The 27,745-nt window shown below is 41.7% G+C and overlaps 1 protein-coding gene across 3 annotated transcripts in view; it reads right to left on the reverse strand.

Moving 5' to 3' along the window:
- The window catches only part of pak5 (p21 protein (Cdc42/Rac)-activated kinase 5), a 73,441-nt gene that overhangs the window by 27,622 nt on the left and 18,074 nt on the right, over positions 1-27,745 (reverse strand). Inside the window, exons 1-3 of one of the 3 annotated variants that reach the window (XM_082147178.1) lie at positions 18,691-18,933; positions 10,030-10,253; positions 6,394-6,438 (exon numbers count right to left, since the gene is read on the reverse strand). In XM_082147178.1, coding sequence (XP_082003304.1) covers positions 6,394-6,438; positions 10,030-10,233 — 249 coding nt within the window. In that variant the 5' untranslated portion in view covers positions 10,234-10,253; positions 18,691-18,933. Of the gene's footprint in view, positions 1-6,393; positions 6,439-10,029; positions 10,254-18,690; positions 18,934-27,745 lie in introns of those variants that run through there. The other 2 variants (XM_082147177.1, XM_082147179.1) reach the window with 2 other exon arrangements.

Consider the following 27,745-nt stretch of genomic DNA (forward strand, 5'->3'; position numbering starts at 1 on the left):
CGCGTGATGAGAAGAAGAGCTGGAATCACCCAATGTGTGTGTAAAACTGAGACAAAACGAGTTTGTGTCCTGACGAAGGAACCGAGTGTGTACCTGTGTGTGTACCTGTGTGTGTACCTGTGTGTGTGTGTGTGTGTTTGTGTGTGTGTGTGTGTGTGTGTACGTGTGTGTTTACCTGAGTGTGTGTGTGTGTGTGTGTGTGTGTGTGTGTACACCTGTGTGTGTTTGCGGGTCCAGAAAGCCACACCTGTGTGTGTACCTGTGTGTGTTTGCGGGTCCAGAAAGCCACACCTGTGTGTGTACCTGTGTGTGTTTGCGGGTCCATCTGGATCCACTGGGAAGCGCTGGTCTCGATCCGAGAGTGTCTTCATCTACGGTTCTGATGTTCATCAGTGTGTTGGTCACTCTCGGCCCGATCCGAGCGCTCACGTTCTGCTTGCTGAGGAACAGAGGCCAGATCTCAGGTTTCCCACCCATCGCCTCAGGTCTCTTCTAACTCACACTACACTGCCACGCAACAACTGCAGTCCCTACTGTTCCTGACGTTCCTGTTCCTGACGTCACTGTTCCTGATGTCACTGTTCCTGACTACTGTTCCTGACATCACTGTTCCTGAAGAGATGCTAAACCGGGAATAGGAAACGCTTTATCCATTAGTTTGATGCAACCGGCTTCAACTTCAATAATGCTCCAGGCTCGACCACATGGACATATTATACGACGTGATATTTGAATCATGCATCCTCTTTGACACGCCGCAGTCTGACAGCAACGCAACTTCGCGACATGGAAAGTCCATTACAGAACAAAACACACATGGGATCCGCAACTGTAACTGTGTGACACTGATTAAGCTGGAGTCCATCGAAGCGCACGCAGTTCTGCAGGACACACAGCTGTTAAAGCGTGGGAACACATCGAAACACTCCCTCCGCGTCCTCTCGGTTACACACACACACACACACGGCCTGCCAATAAGGGAAACGCATCATTCATCTGTCACAGCCAAGCTTTCTAAAAATACAGTGGCCTAAACCCCAGTGACTCACGCAGTGACCCTGATGGGTAAACCAGTCGACCTGACACGGCTGAGACGATCAACCACACACACACACACACACACACACACACACACACACAGAACACACACTGAACTCGAAGGCAAGACAGCACAGGTGAACAGGGTGAAAATGTAACTAATAGATGTCATTATACTTCTCCAATTTATTGATTACATTAAGAATAACACACATTTTTTGTATTGCAAGTTTTCTGAAATGTTTTGTTTAAATATGCAAAGAACACATTATCTAATTAAATCTGCACGTACTGCATTCGTATTCATTTCACATAAATCTGACATGATGACGGTGATGCGGAAGCTATAAAAGGACACTGGATCACAACAGCGTCAGCTTCTGTTCTTCAGCAAGCGTTCTGTGTGACTGTGTCTTATTTGGTGTTGTTTGTCTCACGTTATATCTACATTAAAGATATCAGGGCGAGCAAAAGTCAAGAAAAAAGTCAGTGGAGCATGCACGAGCAGCGCTCGAGGGCACTGTCTGTGCAAATTGTGATCAAATGCCCCTGAGAACGCTCCGCTCCCGCCTGAGCCTGTTCAATGAATCAGTTCTGTGGATCAGGTCCCGCGTCTGTCGAGGCAGCGCGGCGCTTGCATTCATACCTCTGCCCTTTCTACACATTCAGAGGCCAGCTCCATTGGTCCCGCTCACGGATCGGAAGCCCGCTCTCAGCTTCTTCCGCCCGTGAAGAAGACCCGATGCTCGAATTATCTGGCTCCGAGGAGTTCGATATTTTGAGCGTCGAGGCGGGAGAGTGTGAGGACTCGCCACCCCCTTCTCCTGCCTTTGAGGAGCTGCTGGAGGTTGTGACCAGGGCAGTGGCTAAGTTAAATATTGAATGGCCACCAGAAAAGCATGAAGCGACAAGAAAAAGCAAACTCGATGAGCGCTTCCTGCAAGCCAGGTCACAGCCTTCGCGGCGGAGCCTCCCATTTTTCACCGATCTCCACACCGAGGTGTCGAGATCGTGGAATAAGCCCTTCTCTTCTCGACGTTCGAGTACCAATATCCACATCTTCTTCGATTATAGGTTCAAAAGAGAAGGGCTATGGGACGATGCCATGGGTTGAAGAGACATTTGCATCCCATCTCTCGCCCGATGCTGCATTGTCCCTGAGAGCTACAACATTGGCCTTGGTTGGGAAGGCATACATGGCGGCAGGTCGGGCTGGTGCATGCCTGCACACGTTGGGGCTTCTGCAGGCATACCAGGCCGACCTCCTCAAAGAGGTGGACGGCAGTGGGGAGGTCGCCCTTGATGACATTAAAGAAATGCGTTGAGCGGTCAACTCGTCTCTCCGGGCTACCAAGGAGACGGCCCGCGCCATTGGCCACTCCATGGCAGCTTTGGTAGGTATGGAGAGACATCTGTGGCTAAATCTGTCGGGCATCTGGGACAAGGACAGGGCCTTCCTCCTCGATGCCCCGATTTCGCCTTCTGGCCTCTTCGGCGACGCAGTCAACACTGTCGTTGAGAGGTTTCAGGAGGCGAAACGACAGTCAGCCGCTTTTAAACAACTTATCCCCCGCCGTCGTCCTAGTTCTCGTGGGTCTGCTGCCAGGGGGCAGTCCTCATACCTGCAGCAGAAGGAGAGTGTTGCCTCTCGTGCTCCCCCGCAAAAGGCCTGGAGCCAGAGGCAACACCCTCAGCTGGTTAGTTCCTGCCAGTCAACTGCTTCAGGTCACCGAAATCCCAAATATAACACCAGAGGTCAGTCTCGAGAGACTAGTCCCCCTAGTGGATTATCTAGACACCTGGAAAGGTCTTCAAAATATATCTCAGTGGGTCCTGCGCACAGTGGAAAAGGGGTAAAGAATTCAGTTCGAGTATCGTCCACCAAAGTTCAGCTGGCTTGTGCACACGCTGGTCAGCCCCGAGTAGGATCAGGTCATGGAACAAGAAGTTCAGTCCCTCTTAGCAAAGGAAGCCATAGAGCAGGTTCCTCCTCAAGAAAGGGAAGCCGGGTTCTACAGCCGGTACTTCATAGTTCCCAAGAAGGATGGGGGGTTACGTCCTATTATAGATCTCAGGGTATTGAACCGGTCTCTGAGGAGATTCAGCTTCAAAATGCTAACCATACCTATTATCGTGAGTCAGATCAGGTCTGAGGACTGGTTTGTCACGATAGATCTAAAAGAGGCTTACTTCCACATATCCATCCTTCCCCAACACAGGAAGTTTCTAAGGTTCGCTTTTGGGGGAAAAGCATATCAGTAAAGAGTTCTTCCATTCGGCCTAGCACTGTCACCTCGCACCTTCACAAAATGCATGGATGCTGCTCTAGCTCCTCTGAGACTTCAAGGCATTCGCATCCTCAACTACATCGACGACTGGCTCATTCTGGCACAGTCAGAGGAGATGGCGCTTCAACATCGAGATGTTGTTCTGAACCATCTAAGGTGCTTGGGATTAAGACTCAATGTCAAGAAGAGTTCATTAATTCCTCTACAGAGAATTATTTTCCTGGGGGTAGTATGGGACTCAAGCTAGGCCAGGCCATCACTGTCAAACACTTTCAAAGGGTTTTGGGTCTCCTGGCAGCAGCGTCCAACGTAATACCTTTTGGCCTGCTGTATATGCGGGCCCTGCAGTGGTGGCTCAGGACCAGAGGGTTTTCCCCGAGGGGGAACCCATTTCGCACGATCAAAGTAACGCGCAGATGCCTTCGTTCTTTGGTCATGTGGAAGAAACCGTGGTTCCTGTCCCAAGGTCCTGTGTTGGGGGCACCGTGTCAGAGAAACATTTTTGACCTCGGATGCATCCCTCACAGGTTGGGGTGCGGTCATGGAAGGCCGCTACACCAGGGGTCTTTGGAAGGACCATCATCTTTCATGGCACATCATTTGCCTGGAGATGTTGGCAGTACTTCGGGACCTCAGAGGCCATCATGTTCTAGTGCGAACAGACAATACGTCGGTGGTCTCATATATAAATCGACAGGGGGGCCTGAGATCGCGCCCTCTATGCAGATTGGCACATCAGGTTCTTGTGGTCCCAGGGCAAACTTCTCTCAGTCAGAGCAATGTTTATTCCCAGGGACAAGAATGTGGGAGCAGATATCCTGTCGAGGCAGGGGCTGAGGTCCGGGCAAAGGAGACTCCACCCCGAGACGGTGGAGTTGATATGGAGGGAGTTTGGTCAGGCGGAAGTGGATCTGTTCCCCGATCGCTCTGCTCCCAGGGGTTCTAGAGAGTGTCCGGCGGTACGGGATCAGCTTGCTCCTAGTAGCCCCGTACTGGCCGGCCCGAGTATGGTTTTTGGATATCATGGCTCTTCTAGCAAATCCCGATCAGGAGGGACCTTCTTTCTCAGGCCGAGGGCACAATATTTCACCCTCGGCCGGAGCTGTGGAAGTTGTGGGTCTGGCCCCTGAGGGGGACCAACTTGTAAATGCTGGTCCCTCAACTGAGGTTGTTGAGACCATCTTAAACTCTAGAGCCCCCTCCACGAGGAAACTGTATGCATTAAAATGGAATGTATTCAACTTATGGTGCAGAGAACATCAGTTGGACCCAGTTAACTGCCCAGTGGCTTCAGTGCTGGAGTTCCTCCAGAGTCGCTTCTCTGACGGGCTCTCCCCGTCCACGCTTAAGGTCTATGTGGCGGCTGTAGCTGCCTTCCACACGCCTCTAAGGGTGGGCACCTTGGGGAGACACCCACTTATAGTACGTTTCCTTTGTGGAGCTAAGAGGATGAGGCCTGTCATCCAGCCCAGGGTCCCCACGTGGGACCTGGCAGTGGTTCTTGAGGGGTTATCCCTGGCACCCTTCGAACCCTTGGATGAGGTGTCTGAGAAATGTGTATCTTTAAAGGTGGCCTTCCTGCTCGCTATTAAGTCCCTAAAAAGAGTCGGGGACCTGCAGGCGCTATCCGTTGCTCCTCTTGCCTTGAGTTCGCACCTGGCAGAGGAAGGGTCATTCTCCACCCTAGACCCGGCTATGTGCCTAAGGTGCCGACAAATGTGGCACGGTCTATAATTCTTCAGGCATTCCATCCTCCATGGCATGTGTCGGATGAGCAAGCTAAACTACATTTATTACACCCAGTCCGAGCCCTGGAGGCCTATGCTCAAAGAACCTCGGGCTGGAGGAAGTCGGACCAGCTACTCGGACCAGCTAGAAGGGTTCCCCTGCTTCAAAGCAAACTATCAGCAGATGGGTAGAAGAAACTATTTCTTCAGCTTACGAGGCGCGCAGCTTTCCTTCGCCTCTCCTGATAAGAGCCCACTCAACCAGAGGAGTAGCTTCCTCTAAAGCTCTGCTAACAGGGGTTTCCCTTCAAGAGGTCTGTGATGCCGCCGGCTGGACCTCCCCACACACCTTCATAAAACATTACAGTCTGGATCTGCCCTCTACACCGGGTTCTCTCGTTTTGAGTGTGCCAGATTGCTTCACACCAGGGCATATATCTCTCAGTGTGGTGCAGTGGGCATTTCGTTCCCCAAAGTGTCGATTCCCTCGAAAGGGAACGTCTCGGGTTACGACCGTAACGCTGCGTCCCCTTAAACTTTTAAAGATATGTAGTGCAATGGAAATCTGCAGATGCAAATACATAAAGTACGATAAAATAAACACTTAAAAGTGTTTAAAAGTTTTTGGATGTTTTCTTTGCACTAGTCTGCAAAAACACATTAAAAAAGCCAAATATCCCAAACACATGCCTTAAAACACATTTAATTCGAAATTGGTTTCTATTGAGGAAGAGTGTCTTACACTCAGAATATATATAAAAAAATATTGTATATTGTGAATATTCCATTTGTGAATATATTACATTTATTTTTGCCTGAAATAAATAATCAAGTCTATTTGAGGAGCATTAGATTATATTTTGATTGCATCAGTCCATGAATGAGCTCAGACCTTCATCATCTGGTTTGTTATATCGACACATGCACGATAAAAACTTCAGCACAAGATGTTATGATTCATGCCAACAGATGGACTCTGATATTTCATGAAATGACATGTCTCAGATCTAATGATCCAGTTCATCATATCAAACGATATGACATAACGCAGCATTCATAAAAGGTTTATGAATCGGATCAGCTCACGTGCTCCGCGCTCGCCTTTCCATCCTGCAATCAAACTGCAAACATGCATTTCTGATCAACAGCGTCAGAGTTCGTCATTAGTTTGGTCTGTTGGCTCATGCATCTTGGCCCTAAACACAATGATGTAAGAACTACATCATACACTCATGACCAAAAATGCATGTGTCCAATCAGAGAAGGAAATTAAGACCAAAACAGGGAGAAGGAGTGAAAACAAACGAGAGAGGACTAAGAAGCAAGGAAAGAGGGCATACTTTTCGCAACGGCGACTCAGCCAACCGGACTTTCTTGGGAGATATCTGTGAAGAGAGCAAGAGAATTAATATCTGTGTATCCCTCTTCAGAGATATCTCCTACAGTACAGCAGATCTCCTGGAGGTGCCAGTGCCCGAGTCCTCGTAACACACACATCACACACACATCAGCTCAAACGCAACGCATGCTCAACTTTCCACAAATTTATGATAGTAAATTGTATAAATTTCATGATTTAAATTAATTGGACATGCTCTTTTTATTACAACAATTTATTTACAATGTTTTAAACAGAACACTGAAAATTTTAAATGGAAAAACAAGAAATTGGGGGAAAATAAAGGAAGTTAAGGCTTGGGTTAGTTTTTTTAAAGTCTTTTTTATAAAAAAAAATTTGTTTTAATTTTATTAAAAATTATTGTTAAATTGTACGTTCATTATTTAATTTAAATAACCATGCTTTTTGAGCAAAACTATTTTATTTAACAATTAAAACAGGATCCAGAAATTTTTTAATAAATAAATAAAAAAACTGAATACAGAAAAATGAAAAATGAAAAAATAGAAATTTGGGGAAAAATAAATGGAGTTAGGGTAATGTTAGGTTAGTTTTTTAAGACTTTTTTTATTAGAAATTTTAATAAATAACTGTTAAATTGTATGTTTAATGATTTAATTTAAATAAACACCCTTTTTGATTACAAAAATGTAATTTAACAATTAAAATAGAATCCAGAAAAACTTGAATGGGTGAAAATGGAATAAAGAAAAATTAAAAGAAAAAAGAAAAAAAGATTTTATTTAATTTTAAATAAAAATTTAAACTATGAACGAAATCCAGAAAACTTTTAAACTGGGAAAAAAATGTATACAGAAAAACTAAAACTGAAAGAAAAAAAGAAGAAAAAAAATGAACTACAGAAAAGCTAAAACTGGAGAGAGAAAAAAATCCAGAAAATTCTGAAAATGGAAAAACTGGAATTTGGGGAAAAGTAAACAGTTTTTCATAGGGTTAGGTGTTTTCAGCTTCATTATTAACTCTTCGTGTCGCTCCAGAACCACATGCTGAACTGAATCTGTTCATCGGGATCATGACTGGCGAACTCTAAACAGGACAAACGCATCATTAAAGTATAGAAATAACACATCAGCACATATGAACCATCATACTTTTATGCTGCATTATGGTTTATTTTGTCCTTTTCAGAGTTTGCCAGTCATGGACTCTGACCTGGTTCTGCAGAACCTCTGCTTCCTAGGAAACTAAAGTACACCTTGCAGTGTAATAATGTTAAAGTTGGGCTTATAATTATGTCTATCTGGATAATGTTAATGTTGGGCTTATATGTCTATCTGCATGACGTGATGACACTGGACACAACACAGGAGACGAGGAACACACAGGACAGGAGAGAGGCGACACTGGCACTTTATCCCCCCCCACACACACACACAAAGTTCAGCATGTGTAGAGGGAGTCAGCAGCTCTGGTGCTCCGGCTGCTCCACTGCTCAGGGTTCGGCATCGACACACACTGATATCTACAGTATCTACACTAAGATACAGGGTTTCTTGATTTCATAACTGATGTTCACTGCAAAAAAATGTATATGATAAATATTTCAATTCATTACGTGGAAAAATATTGAGTTTTTTAATTAAGATATATTATTATTATTTTGTCTACTCATTATTCTACTGCACTGTTAGTTGTAATTATTTATTTATTTAATATCTATTTACAATTACATTTTATTTAAAAAAAATGTTTTTTGTGTGGGGAAGTGTGGGGAAATACTTACCAGAACACAATAAATCCTCTGATTATATTACAGAAAAGAGCTGTGAGGATCATTCACAAGGTTGGATTTCTAGAACATACTCATAATCTGTTTACGCAGTCAAAGTTGCTAAAATTTGATGATCTTGTAAAATATTATACATCAATAGTCTTATATAAAGCATTTAACAAATTATTACCGCCTAACTTACAACGTTTTTTTAAAACTCCAGTGCATGCTCATAACTTGAGAGGTTTTGGACATTTTTCATTACCGAGAGCCCAAACCACTCGTAAATATTATTGTGTGTCTGTATGTGGAGTGAAACTCTGGAACAAACTGGACTTGCAACAAAAGCAATGTCAAACTATTAATCAATTTAAACTGTTATATAAACATTGGGTCTGGTTAAAATACAGAGATGAGGGTCTTTAATTTAAATTGCTGTTGTATTCAGTCTCATAGTGTGAACATGTGCTCAGTGTTTCCTTACCATCGTTGGTATATTGTCCATTACCATCGTTGGTATATTGTCCATTACCATCGTTGGTATATTGTCCATTACAATTGTTGGCATTGTTTGTTTCTATTACATTGTAGTTAAATTGCTGTTGTATTCTGTCTCTTAGTGTTAACATGTGCTCAGTGTTTTCTTACCATCGTTGGTATATTGTCCATTACCATCGTTGGTAGCCTATATTGTCTATTACTATCGTTGGTATATTGTCCATTACCATTGTTGGCATTGTTATTCCTATTACATTGTTGGTATCAATTGTTGTTATAAAAATTACTTGTTACTTATGGTAACGCCACCATGATATAACATTTGTAAATAATCTGTGAGCAAAGTAACTAGGAAGCTCAAATATTAATCACTAAATGGGTAACTGGGGTGGGATTAAATAAGTTGTCTTCTTCCCACTCCCTTTCAGGCAGAATTTGATCGTCATATTTGAATACTGTATATTCTGTTTTTGTTTTTTCTTTGTTTTTTTTGCACTATATGATTTAACCATATTTTGTTTATCTTGTACTTTTTTTGTGCCATTGCCTGGAATAAACGAATTAATAATAATAAAAAAATAATAATAAATAAAAATAATAAATAATCTACTATTTATTTTAATTTTTAAGATTTATTGTAATCACTCTTTTTTATTTTAAATCTAAATTTAAAAAACAATTTTAATCGCATTTTTTTACATTTATTTCTTAGCGTTTTGTTTATTTATTTAAATCTAATGTTTATTAATTTGTTTTAATCACATTTTTATTTATTTGTTCATTTATTTTAATAAAATGTATTTATTTACTTAATCCCATTTTATATTTATTTAAATCTAATGTTTACATTTATTTGTTTAAATCTAATTTATTTTAATAACTTTTTTATATTTTAATCACATTTGATTTATTTATATATTTTAATAACATTTTTATTTATTTGAATCACATTTCATTTATTTATTTATTTTAAAAAATTTATTTATTTAAATCTAATGTTTATTTCTTTTCTTTTTAAAACATTTTTTAATTTATTTATTTAAATTAATGTGTATTTATTTATTCACATTTTTATTTATTTTAATCAAAAAATATCTATTTAATCACATTTCTATTTAAATTAATGTGTATTTATGTTTTGTTTTTCACTAAGCTTCTCCACTGGCCTGCGATCGTCTCCTGCATGACGTGATGCTTTATCATTTTTCTGTCATGTTTTTGACCAGAGCTCATTAACTCTAAAAGACAGCAGTGGTGAAGCACGAGAGCTGCCGACGGGTGAGAGGGCCACAGGGACAGGAAGTGATGTGAGCGTGAGCAGGAAGTGATGCGGGCAAGCGTGAGCACCTTCATGGGGGCGAGCTGTATGGGTGTGATGTAGGACGGGTCCACCACGGGTCTGGGCCGGTTCGCTGTGTCCGCCAGCAGACTCTGCCACTGCGACGGGAGGCCCGTGAACCTCTGCTCCTGCGGGTCGAAGCCCGTGTGGACCCGGTGCTCGAAGTTAGACGGCGCCGAGATCTCCAGACGCTTCTTCTTCTTCCCAAACATGCTGGACAAGCTGGAATAACCTGAGAGAGAGAGAGAGAGAGAGAGAGAGAGAGAGAGAGAGAGAGAGAGAGAGAGAGAGAGAGAGAGAGAGAGAGAGAGCATGTGAGAACATGAGAGAACATGTGAATGTTCACGGTGCATTTTATGCAAACAACTCTAATCGTAGTTGTGTCTCTATATTTACAGTAGGCATAACTGTCATTGCGTAAGTGTATGCAGCATGAGTCAAATACAATCTTCTGTTCGTGAACAGTTGTATTTCATTCATTAATCTGGCTATGCATCCGTGCATTTAATTGCCATTGGCTCATGTGATAGTAATATGGATCTTAGTAGTATTTTAAGTGATAATTGATTCTATAAACAACAATAAAAGATCAATTTCGGCTTTCTCCGGCTCCCTGTACCGGGTGTAATGCGAAACCGGAAGTGTTTAAGCACACACTCGCTGATCCGAAATCCAAAATGGCGGCCACGTGCAACTAGCCTATCTGAACACCATCAATTTCAATAAAAATGCCATGTCCGGGTAAACTCTTTGATTTGGGGCCAATTAACAGGATTTCAGTTTTCCCAGCATTAAGCTGTAAGAAGTTATCAGACATCCATGTTTTAAGTTCCTGAAGGCAGGAGATAACAGAAGCGAATGGACAAGCTGAGTTGGGGTTAATCGTGAAATAAACTTGAATATCCTATGAAAGTTGAGACCATGCCGTCTGATGATCTGGCCTAGTGGCAGCAAATAAATGAGAAATAGAAGAGGACCAAGTACAGAACCTTGAGGTACACCATGAGAAATAGTGACAGTACGGGATCGATTCTCACCTATCCTAACAAATTGCTGTCTATCCGATAGATATGAAGTCAACCACCGAAGAGCCGCACCAGTGATACCTATTGAAGACAGTCGAGAAAGAAGTGTAGAGTGGCACACAGTGTCAAATGCTGCACTGAGGTCAAGAAGAACCAGGATACTATTTGCACCAGAATCACAAGCCAGAAGGAGATCATTTAGCACTTTTAAAAGAGCTGTTTCTGTGCTGTGATATGGACGGAAACCATATTGTAGTGGTTCAAATAAATTATGTCTCTCTAAGTGTGACTGCAGTTGTGCCGCAACTACCTTCTCAAGTAGCTTGCCAACGAAAGCGAGGTTCGATATTGGTCTATAGTTGTTCTGAATGCCGTTGTCGAGGCCGGACTTCTTGAGAATTGGAGTGATGGCCGCTACTTTCAGATTAAGCGGGACATAGGCAGTGGCAAGAGATCTGTTAATAATGTGAGTAATAGGATGAATAAGTGAAGGCAAAAGAGTTTTTAGAAGATATGTTGGAATAGGATCGAGTGTACAAGAGGTAGAATTAGATTTGATAATCAGTTTTTCAACCACAGATGTATTTGTGAGTAAAAAAGTGTCTAATGGACAACCTATCAAATATGGAGTTGAATGGGGAGTGGCAGTAGAAGAGAAAGATTGATAAATGTTATACATTTTTTGTAGGAAAAAAGATTGAAAGCTTTCACAGAGATCAGCAGACCCAGCAATAGCTACAGAGGATGATTTGACTAGTTTGTTAATCTCAGAAAAAAGAGCTTTAGGTTTGCACTTAGCTTTGTTGATAACAGTAGAAAGATAGTTAGAGCGTGCAATGTTAAGTGCTTCTTTATATTTCAGTACTGAATCAGAGAAAGCCATGGCATGGACAAGAAGGGAAGATTTTTTGTGAAGTCTTTCAAGACGCCTACATTTTGTTTTCAGAACTCTAAGCTCAGTCGTGAACCAAGGAGATGAATGGGTAGACGGGATAGTTCTAGTTATTAATGGAGCAAGATCATCCAAGACATTACCAATAGATGTATCATAGGTTGAAACTATCTCATCAACTATCTCATCAGGACTCAGGAGATTGAGTGCGGAAGGAAGAGCAGAGACAGCAATAGCAGCAGAGAAATTGTCAACAGTTATAGATCTCAGGTTCCAGTAAGATATAGTAGTTTTAGTTTTTGGTTTTACAAGGGGAAGTGAGAAGTCAAAGACAATTAGCCTAGTTTATGATCAGAGATCACCTCTGCCACTAAGTCGAAGTTTTGTCAGATAACTATATCCAGGAGGAGTTAAAAGGTTCAATTCAATGAAGTCATCAGGTGTTTGCCAGGTTTCAGTCAGAAACAGTATATCCAGGTCTCTCTCAGTTGTAACTTCATTCAGCAGTGTACCCTTGCCAGTCAGGGAACGAGTGTTCAAAAGAGCACAGTTGTGTCGATGGGGAACATGCGTTGGCGAGTAGACTGCATCTCTGGTTAGTGGTATGAGAGTCCTGGAGCGGTGGAGAGTCGCATCATTATGGTAACTATGGTTACATTTCGATCTCGGCGACAGGATCACAGGTATTGATACTGATAGAAAGGAGTCGTTGTCATAAAACCATAGACGTTTAGCAGACCGATGGATATAACGTGCACGACGTGCAATTCCGAGAGTAGTACATAAGTCAAATGTGGTTTCCAGTCGGGATGGACGATTTAGGTTATGCAGTTGCAATGAAGTGTAGTTTAAATCCATACCGTAAATGAGAAGCAGAAAAAGCCCAACAAAGCCCAGGGCCAGCAGTCTCAATGCCGGAGAGTTATTAATAGCAAAATACATCTCTTTGCAGTTTAAGACAGCACTCACAGAAAGCCGAATGGCCACCCACGTTACAACACCACGTTAGCCAAACCCAGCTGATGTTAAGTAAAATCCACAAAACTAAACTAAACAGCTCGCCAAACAAGTGGAAACTTGCTTACTGGCTGCATCAGATGTTATGGGACTCACGGATATGCAGCGGTAGAGGGCTCGCGGGAAAAAGTAAAGCGAGGCCACCACGTTAGCCAGACCCGAAAGGGCAGAACCACAAGGAAACACTGCTCAGTGAACAAGAGGAAACTTACCTACAGAGAGTGCAGAGTGGTAAAGCCGAGACAGTGGGCAGAGGGCTCGCGGGGATTTCACAAAGTGAGAGGCTGAACAGAAGTTTGCAGAGATTGTCTGAAGAATGTCATAGGAACTTCAGAAGATGTAAGTTATTGCGTAAGTCCAATATCACATAGCAGTTCAGGAAGCTTCACTCAAACATCCAACACTGTTCCATTAAGTCCAGATTTTATGTCCTGAGAAGGCAGATTCAGAAGCTCTTTCCCAATGACAGGTTATCCAGATTATTTATCCAGTCCCGAGAAAACATCCAGAATCAGTTGCTCCGGTGACAGAAGTGTTGCCCAGAAGCAAACAACACGATGACATTAACAGTAGAAGATGAAACGTAACAAACAAACGAATAACAAAACAAAACAACGATTAACGATGAGAAGCGGCAGCCATTTCGCGCACAGCGTACTCTCACCTGAAGTCCAAAAATCAACAAAAAATATATATATAAATTTTGAGGAACACATGACCTACATGAGGAACACGCGACCAACATGAGGAACACGTGACCAACATGAGGAACACATGACCTACATGAGGAACACGTGACCTACATGAGGAACACGTGACCTACATGAGGAACACGTGACCAACATGAGGAACACGTGACCTACATGAGGAACACGTGACCTACATGAGGAACACGTGACCAACATGAGGAACAACACGTGACCTACATGAGGAACACGTGACCTACATGAGGAACACGTGATCTACATGAGGAACACGTGATCTACATGAGGAACACGTGACCTACATGAGGAACACGTGACCAACATGAGGAACAACACACGACCTACATGAGGAACACGTGACCTACATGAGGAACACGTGACCTACATGAGGAACACGTGACCTACATGAGGAACACGTGATCTACATGAGGAACACGTGACCTACATGAGGAACACGTGACCTACATGAGGAACACGTGACCAACATGAGGAACACGTGACCAACATGAGGAACACGTGACCAACATGAGGAACAACACGTGACCTACATGAGGAACACGTGATCTACATGAGGAACACGTGACCTACATGAGAAACACGTGACCAACATAAGGAACATGTGACCAACATCAGGAACACGTGTCCTACATGAGGAACAACACGTGACCAACATGAGGAACACGTGACCAACATGAGGAACACGTGACCAACATGAGGAGGAACACGTGTCCTACATGAGGAGGAACACGTGACCAACATGAGGAACACGTGACCAACAGCATTCCAGTGCATTCACTTCACACACACCACACCACACTATACTATACTATAATACACTACAACACACCACACTATACTATACTACACTACACAACACAACACAGCAGACAACACAATACTACACAACCAACAACACAACACAACTCTAGACTACAGACAACACAACACTACACTAAAAACTACACAACACAACAGACAACACAACACTACACAACACAACACTACACAACAGACAAAACAACACAACGGAACACACAAGACAACACTGCACAACACAACAGACAACGCTACACAAAACTACACAGCACAACAGACAACACAACACTACACAGCAGACAACACAACACTACACAACAGAAAACACAACGAACCAGACAACAGAACACACACAACAGACAACATAAAACAACACTACAGTACATGATAGACGACACAACACAACAGACAACAGACAACACAACACAGCAGTCAACACAACACAAACCCAACATAACACAACAGACAACACAACACAAACCCAACATAACACAACAGACAGACAACACAACACAAACCCAACATAACACAACAGACAACACAACACAAACACAACACAACACAAACCCAACACAACACAGCAGTCAACACAACACAAACCCAACACAAACCCAACATAACACAACAGACAACACAACCCCAACAAAACACAACAGACAACATAACACAAACCCAACACAACACAGCAGTCAACACAACACAACACAAACCCAACACAAACCCAACACAACACAACACAGCAGTCAACACAACACAACCCCAACATAACACAACAGACAACACAACACAACCCCAACATAACCCAACAGACAACATAACACAAACCCAACACAACACAGCAGTCAACACAACACAACACAAACCCAACACAACATAACACAACACAAACCCAACACAACACAGCAGTCAACACAACACAACACAAACCCAACACAACACAACATAACAAAACACAAACCCAACATAACACAACAGACAACACAACACAAACCCAACATAACACAACACAAACCCAACATAACACAACAGACAACACAACACAACACAAACCCAACACAACACAACACAAACCCAACACAACACAGCAGTCAACACAACACAACACAAACCCAACACAAACCCAACACAAACCCAACACAAACCCAACACAACACAACCCCAACATAACCCAACAGACAACATAACACAAACCCAACACAACACAGCAGTCAACACAACACAAACCCAACACAACACAACACAGCAGTCAACACAACACAAACCCAACACAACCCAACCCCAACATAACACAACAGACAACACAACACAACCCCAACATAACCCAACAGACAACATAACACAAACCCAACACAACACAGCAGTCAACACAACACAACACAAACCCAACACAACACAACACAAACCCAACACAACACAGCAGTCAACACAACACAAACCCAACACAAAACAACATAACACAACACAAACCCAACACAACACAGCAGTCAACACAACACAAACCCAACACAAACCCAACACAACAAAACACAACATAACACAACACAAACCCAACACAACACAGCAGTCAACACAACACAAACCCAACACAAACCCAACACAACACAACACAACACAAACCCAACATAACACAACAGACAACACAACACAAACCCAACACAACACAGCAGTCAACACAACACAAACCCAACACAAACCAGGGTTCCCACTCTAAACCAAATGTCAAATTCCCTGACTTTTCCCTGACTTTCACTGACTAAAAAGATGAATTTCCATGACCTATAATGAACGGCAAAACAGGCTGCTGTTTTGCGGAGCACCGAGCTGTTTTGTTTTGTAGAAAGCCTTTCTTTAAAGTGAATTTCATTTTGTATAAATTGTATCTTAATTTTAATACATTTTTCATCAACCAATTGCCTGTATTTAATAAATGAGAAGCAAATATATAGCAGACAATATAATCATGGAGGCGCCGGCGCGGTCACTTGCATTGCACGTGAAATGGAGCGCATCTCATCATAAATTAACCGAAACTCGGTGTATGCCTCACATACATGAGAAATACATCTGAAGATAGCTTGGAATGTCTTTAAACGAAACAATTCAAAACGAAAAGAAATAGGCTACTCTCTGATTATGTAATCCATGATGTGGGACCTGATATTCATTTATGTGATATTCATGTTTTTTTTCTTACAGTAAAGCACAGTCCACAAACAACCTCCCTATAATAAGACAAATCTCTGGAGGTATGCTCCAAGCACACTCTCATCTCATCCCTTTTCCCACATTTGTAGTAATGACACTATAACCAAACCGAAAATTGTAACGCGTGCGCATGCGAAACTTTCTCGTGCGCACGCAAAAGTTTCTCGTGTGCACACAATAGTCGCGTGCGCATGTGAAAGTCCGTATTATTATTTTTTTGCAAAGGTCCCCTCAGGGTCTCCGTAAAAAGATGTGTGAAACAGCGCGATAAAAAAATCGGTATAGAAAAATTACATTTTGATAAATGGAAACTAAAATTTAAAGCAACAAACTAAATTGCCTGATATTCCATGACTTGGACAAAAAATATATAAAACTCCCTGACTTTCAATGTCTGGAATAGACCTTTTAAAATTCCATGACATTCCAGAAATTCCATGACCCGTGGGAACCCTGACAAACCCAACACTACACAACACAGCAGTCAACACAACACAAACCCAACACAACCCAACACAACACAACCCCAACATAACACAAACCCAACACAATACAACCCCAACATAACCCAACAGACAACATAACACAAACCCAACAGAACACAGCAGTCAACACAACACAAACCCAACCCCAACATAACACAAACCCAACACAACACAGCAGTCAACACAACACAACATAACACAACACAACACAACACAAACCCAACACAACACAGCAGTCAACACAACACAACATAACACAACACAACACAAACCCAACACAACACAGCAGTCAACACAACACAAACCCAACACAACACAACATAACACAACACAAACCCAACACAAACCCAACACAACACAAACCAAACATAACACAACAGACAACACAACACAAACCCAACACAACACAAACCCAACACAAACCCAACACTACACAACACAGCAGTCAACACAACACAAACCCAACACAACCCAACACAACCCAACCCCAACATAACCCAACAGACAACACAACACAAACCCAACACAACACAAACCCAACATAACACAACACTTACACAACAGACAACACAACATACAGACTTGAGCACAGTGAATCACATCATTCACAGACCAGCACAACACAAATGCATTAGCAGAGAAATGAAAAACAGGATGGATGGATTTTCGCTGATTCACCATCAGGAAAAATACCTGGAGATCCTGAAGACTCAAACATCATTAACATAAAACAGAGCATTCAGAATCTGAAATCTGACTGGATGAAAAGCATTTAAAGCTGCTGTTAAATAATCAATGACAAATGAAAGATGAATTTTATATGATTGTGAACCAAACCATATATTAATATAGCATAGCAACCACATAGCAACATCCCGACAACCACTCAGAACACCAGCAGAATGGCGGCAACTTTCAAAACACTGGCAAACTAAACATTACTAACCCTAGTTTAATAAAAAACAGTTTCTGAGGTGATGCTGCCAGACATGCAGTGAAATTCACTGCTTTAAGAGTAAAACGTGTCATGTCTGTGTCACCAACAGGAACTGGACAAATAAAGACTGTTTATCAAACACTTCTGCTGCCCGTCTGTCATTGGTCAGTCAGACAGATAGCCCCGCCCCCTAAATAATCACATGACTAGGGACATCATTTTTCAGGATTCTTTGATGAATAAAAAGTTCAAAAGAAAAGCATTTTCTTTAAAAAAGAAACTTTTGTAACATTATAAATGTATTCACTGTCACTTTTGATTCATTTAATGCGTCCTTGATGAATAAAAGTATTAACTTCTTCCAAAAAAAAAATTTGTTACTGGCCCCAAACTTTTGAAAACACACACACACACACACACACACACACACACACACACACACACACACACACACACACACACACACACACACACACACACACACACAAACACTGTGTGTATATATATAACCTAAGCATGGGTTTCTAAAACACTTCCAGTGACACCTGCAATTGGTCTGTCGGACAGATAGCCCCGCCCCAAACTCACGTGATTGGTCGAGTCAGAAGTTGACAGCGTTGCAGTGTTTGACTCGTCAGATAAACTGACACTAGCTGAAGATCTGAAGAGTGTTTAGGAGGAGCTGATGTGTCGATACACACAAAGAGCCAGTGTCCACCGTGACCATCGGCACCAGTCTGTCCTCACACCATCTGTCACCGCACGCTTCCCGCACAAACACAGATCCTGGACCTTCCCCAGCTTCCGGAACACTGAACACGCCCAACACTATTTTCAGCAAACATTCACAACCGCGACAGAGATACGGCTGCATTCCTCACACGCCAGTGACCAAAACCCCACACACTCCAGAGTTAGTGACGGACAGAAGCTCGTTCACTGGCTTGAGTCTCCTTCATTTATACAGCGCTTTAACAATATAGATGTTTCACAGCAGCTTTACAGTGATAATAGGAGATTACAGTAACAGAGATTGTTTAGGCTTTACAGCAGATCTAGAATAAAGTTATTGTCCAGATAAAGTTAGTTTTGATTGATTCACTTCCGTTGTAAAGATCATTAGTTATTAACTTAGGGGCCGCTAACACACACCGTTCTCACAGGAAACAGAAACTTTTAGTGTGTTCTGGACGTTCATTCACACACAACAGTGTTTGGAGCTCGAGAACGTGAAATACCACCACAGGAATAAATATATAAATACATAAATATTTGGGGAGTTTTGGGATGTGAAATTCTCTGATGTGCCGAACTGAGAACTGTGTGAAAAAGAGACCAAAGTATTGAGAAATGTGTCCTAGTGATCGCAAAAAATCTCAATGTCAGAAAGGCGAAGCCTCGTGTGATTCACGGTCTACTCAAGATGTGTTTTTGATTCAGGAGTTACGTATATTAACTGTAAATCTGATGATGTGTAAAAACGTTTGGTATTATGCAGCCAGACAGGTCATTTGGTGATGTCACTTTGTAAAGACACATGCCTGCGCACATATATATACAAACGCGCACATCTATAGACTAAACACGTGATACGCATGAGCACGCCGTCAGCGATTCACAGATTCACGTTTTTGAAGTTTACACGGAGATGATCACGTGTTTCAAAATTTTTCAGAACTTGCACCTAGGATCCTGTTTCAGAGTGTGTGTTCTCGAGCTCCAAACACTGTTGTGTAAATGAACGGCCAGAACACACTAAAAGTTTCTGTTTCCTGTGAGAACGGTGTGTGTTAGCGGCCACTAAGTTAATAACTAATGATCTTTAGAACAGAAGTGAATCCATTTCCATTTAAAAAAATATCGGTTGAGTAATCGGTTATCGGCATGTATGGTCTAACCTAAATATCGGTATCGGTAAAATCCTCTATCGGTCGAACTCTACTATATATATATATATATAAATTTTTTTGTGCAAAAAACTTTATTAACATTAAAGTCAATCACAAGGAACATAATAACATTAAAATTTAAATCCATGTGATGACCCCTTTAACTGGTATAAAACACACTGCTAGTCAAGAGACAATTGCTGAACACCAATCAGAGCTCTTGTTTCCAGACAGTTTAACTGAAGGATTATTCAATACAATCATTAAGAACAGAACTGATTCAGTTTAGCTGATCGCATGTATTAATCTCCTCTATGATCATATGACACGTGCAGTCACGACACACACACCCATCACTACAGCAAACACCGGCTCTTCTGACGGAAGACTCACGTACCTGGAACCAGATTCATACTGGAGCAGATCCAGCCACATGTTCTTCTCCTGAACTGCTGTTTAATGCGTCACTAGCAGCAGAACTCGAGCCAATCACGTTCCACTAGCAGCAGAACTCGAGCCAATCACGTTCCACTAGCAGCAGAACTCGAGCCAATCACGTTCCACTAGCAGCAGAACTCGAGCCAATCACGTTCCACATGGATGCTTCATCCACACGCGCTTGGATTGCTCTCAATGAGACACAGCAAAACACCATCCTACTGTCCCTGACACACACAACGCTCGGATTCAGACACTTCTGCTAGCTCACACACACACACACACACACACACACACACACACACACACTCACACTCACACTCACACACACACACACACACACACACTCACACTCACACACACACACACACACACACACACACACTCACAGACTCACACACACTCACACACACACACACACACACACACACACACACACACACACACACACACACAGACTCAGACTCTCACACACACACACACACACACACACACACACACACACACACACTCACAGACTCACACACTCACACACTCACACACACGTCTGGTTCACAATGTTTGTGTTGACTCTCCAAAGACGTAATGGTTTTTATACTGTACAAACTGAATATTCTGTCCCCTTACACTAACCCCACCCCTAAGCCTACCCATCACACACACACACACACACACACACACACACACACACACACACACACACACACAGACTCACACACACACACTCACACATACACACACTCACTAAAAATTATCTGTAGCTCCTTCCATCCAATAATCTTTGTGCTTTGATACTTTTGATGTGAAACAAACTCTCATCTTTTATCAGTTTCATCACTAAATTCAGTCCATAAATGTCTATCTGGCTCTTTAATGATACATTTTGATCTCACGTCAATAAATATGCACTATATTACATATCCATTATAGTTTTACTTCACGTGTCCTTCAATATTTAATGAATGTTTGAATAAATCCGTCTTGTAAAAAGTTTTTATAACAGCCACCTTTTAATTGTTTATATTTCAACAACAAATTGGAGTATAAACATAAAAAGTTATTATTATAAAAACTGCCTTAAGTGCAATGTAAATGTTTGTATCAAACCAGTTGTTAAGAGTACCTGTAATATCAGCGACTGACGGGGTTCCTGTAGAGTTTACAGCTGAGCTTCAGATTCAGAGTTTTTGCCTGTACTGCATTTGTTTTGTACTGTACCTCATATATACTGTATCTAAATTAATCAATATCAGAATCTAAATTGAATCAATATCAGAATTGAATCGAATTGCAAGCTTGTGAACTGACACTATTAGATGAGAACGCCTCAGTTACTGATGTAACCCTGGTTCCCTAAAGGAGGGAACAGAGACGTTACGGCAGAACTGACAGACACAGCTGGATCTCGCTTGAGAGCCCAATCACCTTCGAGTGGAAACAAAACAAGCCAATGGACATCGCCGAGTGAGATTTGCATGGCAAGCCACTCCCCGTAGATTCGGGAATATAGGCTTGTGTGCAACTCACTCATTCAGGAGCCGAGACGGGGGTCCCGGACCTCCAGCAGTTGTACAGGAGTAACGTCTCCACTCCCTCCTTCAGGGACCGAGGGTTACATCAGTAACCGGGACGCTCCCTATCAGTCACTGACAGACGCATTGTGAACACAACCGCCGACCCTTCCCAGCACCCTGTGTACGTCACATCGACCTCTGTACCTGACGAAAGGACAGAACTTTCCAAGGGGAAGGTCCATAGTGCTGTTCATTTCTGTTTGCCCAATACAGCCACGACTGGTTGGATAACACTGGGGAAGCGTGTCGAGTCCAGACGGAAAGGAACGCAACCTTCCCAAAGGGAGGTAACGTGGAGTTACACATCTGGACTGACCCATGGGGCCGTGCTACATCAGGAGATCTCTGCGGTAGATCCTGCTTAAGCCCTATTCGATTAGCTTTACAAGGGTAGATGGAGTAATGTAATATTAACCCCCTGAGGTCTACGGTATCGCCGGCGATACCAGCTCGCTTTTTTTTTATCAATGTAAAAGAAACTCATAAATACTCTGTTGACTTTGATTTTCCATAGGAGTTTCATACATCAATCGATTCTGTTAAATGTGTATTATTTTTGTGTATACTCACAATAAAAACAAAGTGTTGTGCTTTTTGCCAAATAAAGAAAAATAAACACGAAGCGAGTTCTGCCTTCTCTCTGCCAGTGAAGTCCATTCTGAAACGCGTCCGAAAATGAACAATAACTGAGCGAATACTCAGTCAAACAGGCATACAGACACACAGGCATGAAGCTTGAATTCTCTTCTTTTAAATGAAGTAATTTATATAAAAAACAAATATTCTCATCTTGTGAAATCTGTATTAAAAGAGAGCGATTCCAGTCGAGCTATTCAAACGCAAATGACTGAGACGATCCCATACAAACTGTGAACGCCCACATATCAGCTCGAGAAAACACATCAAGTTTATTCAGATAAGTGTAGTCGTCTACACTGTCTCGCAGCGCTGTGAGGAATAATAATAATGGAAAACTTACCTCAGAAGTGCTGGTATTTCGAGGAGCAACGGATGGAATAATGTAGTAAGTTTTTTTTTTCATTCTCAAGTAAATCGCGTTTCTGTGTGAATGAATGAACGTCAGAGATGCGCTGTTTACCACAACTCGCAAAAAGACGGTTTAAATTTGAATTACGTTTCTGTGTGTGAATAAATGATCTGCTTTTAGCAAACTATTTTGCTATACTGAGTAAAATCGATTGAAATATGTTGAAATAAAATGTATTTGTATAAGCAACGTATTAAACTGCAAATTAACATTTATATTCCTTATAATAAAAACGAAAGACCTATGTTACAGACATATGAAAGACAACATTTCGTTGATTAGTTTTGGATAGATTACACATTTTTACTGTAAAATATCTGCCACCTCAAATAAGCTTTTGTTTGCCAATTTTTGCTAATATGTTAAATATAGTATGTTTTGTCAATGTAGGCTATATTCGAAGTTTGAAATATGTATGATAAAATGTATACTTTAGTTTTTACAAAGAAAGATTACACTTCAATTGTTGTTGTAATTGTAACCTTTTTAATAAAAAAATATATATTTACAAGGTAGATGTAAACAAATTTTAAAAGGTAAATATAAGCATTTTCTTTAAATAATTTTTATTGTGTTTTATTATTGACAAATTTGGGGAGAGGATACATATTCCAAAACTGAAAATACAGTATGAGAATTAACTGCACAATTAATAGACATACTTTCCTTGGATATTATACAATTTGCAAGCAAAATTTGTAAAAAAAAAAAAAAATTGACATGCTTCCAACTGTGAACCAATTTGGTAGAATATATATATATATATATATATATATATATATATATATATATATACTGTATATATATTCCTCTTGCATTCTTTCTTGTGGCTATAGGTGACACACCTGAATGAATGGCTCATTAAGTATGCGGGCCCCATTGTCTCCTAAGGTGTGAACCACTACATATGCATGATGCTGTTGAATGGTTGACGCCCCTTGCGCATATTGCCTTTACAAACAAAAAGTGTTTTACAAGATTTAAATCAATGTATTGTGTTATGTGAATGATAAGGGCAGGATGATTTTCACATCATTTTGAAGAAAAAACTCTAGGCAAAGACATCAATTAGTCAAAAGTCTTATTGACACGTATTTAGTATGTGTTTTGTGGCCTTATTTCAGAAACTTTAGTTTTTAGTTTTTTCAATAACCATGCATAAACATTATTCTCTCAAAAATACAAACATGTACATGCATGTTGCTCACATATTATGGTAGCCCTGTTTGTGCTAAATAGAGTGTAATTATACCTTTGCCATTAATATGTTTATAAGCAACTGAAAAAAGCACAAATGTCAGGGCATGTCAGAACATCTCAAGGACCCCAAAAACCCCTCAGACCTCAGAGGGTTAATGGCCACTTCGCACGGGATAAGAGATCTCAGTAAAACCAGCAGAAGTGGGAGAGTAACTCGATTTGCACACCGCCATCACTCCTGTCGTCATGTGTGTATTACGTTGCTTCCTGATATCACGGGCGCAAACACATATAACTATCTCCTCTACATTTCAAGGAACCATGAGTAAATTTTGGTTACCCGATCGTAAGACTCTGGAAGGGCTGTAAGGATGCAGAAGTTCAGATAGGCAGCTTGGTGCAAGGTTGTGTAGACATTTATACACAAATAGGAGAGTTTTAAAATCAATCCTAATATGAACCGAAGCCAATGAAGAGCTTGTAGAATAGGAGTGGCATGATCATACTTATGAAACTTGTCAGCAGCATTTTGAACCAACTGTAGCCGAGTAACCTGGGAATTTGAGACGCCACAGTACAAAGAATTGCAATAGTCCAATCGACATGTAATTAAAGCGTGTATTGCTATCTCAAGGGACTTTCCAGGCAGAACATGTTTAATTTTAGAAAGGAGATGGAGCTTGAAGAAGCTACAGGCAAAAACAGAGGATATATGTTTCGCTGTTTAGCTGTTGCTTCCTGCTCAGCTACTGTTCGGACGCTCTTGCTTACTGCTCCTCGCTTTGCTCTATCGCTTTTATATTTTCTACATTTTCTGTACAGTTCAAACTACAATCCGGCCTCTAGCTCATAAATGCCAGAGGAGAACTGGCCCCCGACTGAGCCTGGGTTCTCCCAAGGTTTTTTTTTCTCCATTAGGTCACCTGATGGAGTTTTAGGACACCATTAGGTCACTTGATGAAGTTTTTCGGTTCCTTGCCACTGTTGCCTTTGGCTTGCTCAGTTGGGGATATTTTGGGGATATTTAATTAAATTTTATCAATCAATAAATTCCTCTTGAAACAAACTTTGTTGTATTATTTTAATTTAATACTGTGAAGCTGCTTTGATACAATCTGTATTGTGAAAAGCGCTATACAAATAAACTTGACTTGACTTGACTTTTATATTTTATCTTCTATACTTTTATAATTTTAGCTCCTTTTATCACCTAATTTTAACTTCAGCAAATCAGCACAGTGCTCAAACGACAAAGTTTGGATTACTACAAAAACGCAAAATTCTTCTACCCGACCAGCTTACATTCTGGGGAAAGGAAAACACAACTGCCTACAAGGATAAGAGAGAAAATGCCTCTTCTGGAATCTACTTGCTGCACTAACTGCCACAGACTTTTACAAAGGATTGCAGTTCTTGAAACAAAGTTATTTACGGGACCACCAAACCAGACGGAACACACAACAGAGCTTCGTCATGGACGCCCTCAGCATATAGCCGGTGAGTCCCATGAAACTAGTGCTCCTCGACAGGTAGAGAAACAAGCCGATCGACTTACAAATCGATGGCACAAACAGGGAGCGAGACCCAAAGACACTTGAGACATCAGATTGTCACGAGCCCCACATATTGCCGCAGTAGCATCCTCTACCCCAGATACAGCTCTGACAAAGATTGCAAACACTGGTCTCCTACCAACACCTATACATCTTGAGAACAGATTTGAAGTACTAATGAATGTAAATGAGGAATCCCCAAACGTGATGAATGTGATCGAACACAGACTGTATCAGCCAGTAGCTAACACTGATGCTAACTGGCGCTCAAGGTCGAGCAGACAGCGGCACTCAGCTCAGAGCACAGCCGAGCCCAGGACTCTGATAGTGGGAGACTCCATAATCAGAAACATTTGCAGCAGGGATACAACTACATGCTGCCTTCCACAAGCAACAACTTCTGATATAAACAGGGAACTTCAGAACATTCTAATGAAACATAAGACTGCAAATCGACTCATCATTCATGTGGGGAAGAATGATATTCATAAAGAGCAGTCAGAACTCCTTAAGAAGGATTTCAATGAACTTTTTGAAACACTTAAAAAACTGAAAGTTCAGACATTCATCAGTGGACCACTCCCAGCAAGAGGGACAAACAGGTTTTCACGGTTGCTTGGGATTAATACATGGCTGCAAAAAACCTGCAATATAAAAGGAGTAAACTTCATTGACAACTTCAATCTCTTCTGCAGTCAGAGACAACTATTTCATCGGGATGGCCATCACCCAAACAAACTTGGTTCAAGAGTGTTAAAGGACAATATCTACTTCTCCCTCAATCATCCTTCTGCAGTGTGTGCCAATCCACTCAATCAGAATGGCACACACACACCTGGACACAGTATGAATGACCACAGGACTTCACTTCAGAATGGACATGATGTTGACATATCACACAAGGACAATGATAACACCACTGAGCCACAACAACCTCTGCTCACGGACACAATCTCAGCTGAGCCATGCCCACAGAGCTCACCACAGACAGACACATCAGAACTGCTCCAAGATTCAGCACCCAAGGACGACTTCCTGGAAAACAGCCAGGGAAGCCAGGACAGCATATCCCAGCCTCCGATAACACCTGAGCAACAGCCCCTTTCACCAGACACGTTCTCCCTCTCGCCAGCAACTCCACTTCTGTGCTTCTCACTGAAAATGGAAGAACTGGTGCATGCTGGAACCAGACTATCACACTCTTTTGCTGCAAGCCCCCAGATATCAACCAAAAAACGTCGGGCACCGCTACCACCAAAGCCTGCAGGCCCAGCTCGCCCTCCCCCTGCCTCTGTGAGAGCTCTTCGGCCTCTGCCACAACTCCAGGGCCCACACCCTCCTCCATCTGCTCGAGGTGAACCAAAAACAACTGATACCAGCTCTCAGTGATGTGTGTCGGGTCCCCGCTTTGATAACAGTAACTTTCTCAAATGTTTACAGAACAAGCGGGAACCCAGTTTGCCTGTATCTTTCTCTATTGCTGTTCTATTACAAGATAGAAAGTCTAAGGCCTTAAATAGCCGTACAGCAAACTCAACTAATCTGGTGCCTATTACACGTCTAACTAAGATTGGTGTAGGGAAAAAAAGTAAGACTGTTAAGTTAGCAATTTTAAACATCCGCTCACTTAAAAATAAATCACTTCTAGTCAATGACTTAATAACCACAAACAACCTGGATTTTATGCTTCTAAATGAAACCTGGCTAGAAGACAGCTGCAGTGCAACAATCCTCAATGAAACATCCCCTCCTAACTTTACTTTTATGAGTGTCTGCAGAGCTGTTAAAAGAGGTGGGGGTCTAGCTGCTCTTTTTAAAGATATCTATCAATGTAAGCAAATATCATTTGGGAACTACACGTCTTTCGAATATCTGGGTATTGTATTAAAAGGTGCTCCACGCATTTTACTCATCATTATTTACAGGCCTCAAAAATACTCT

This window comes from Leuciscus leuciscus, assembly GCF_965113295.1.
Source record: "Leuciscus leuciscus genome assembly, chromosome: 19".
NCBI classification, from domain to species: Eukaryota; Metazoa; Chordata; class Actinopteri; order Cypriniformes; family Leuciscidae; genus Leuciscus; species Leuciscus leuciscus.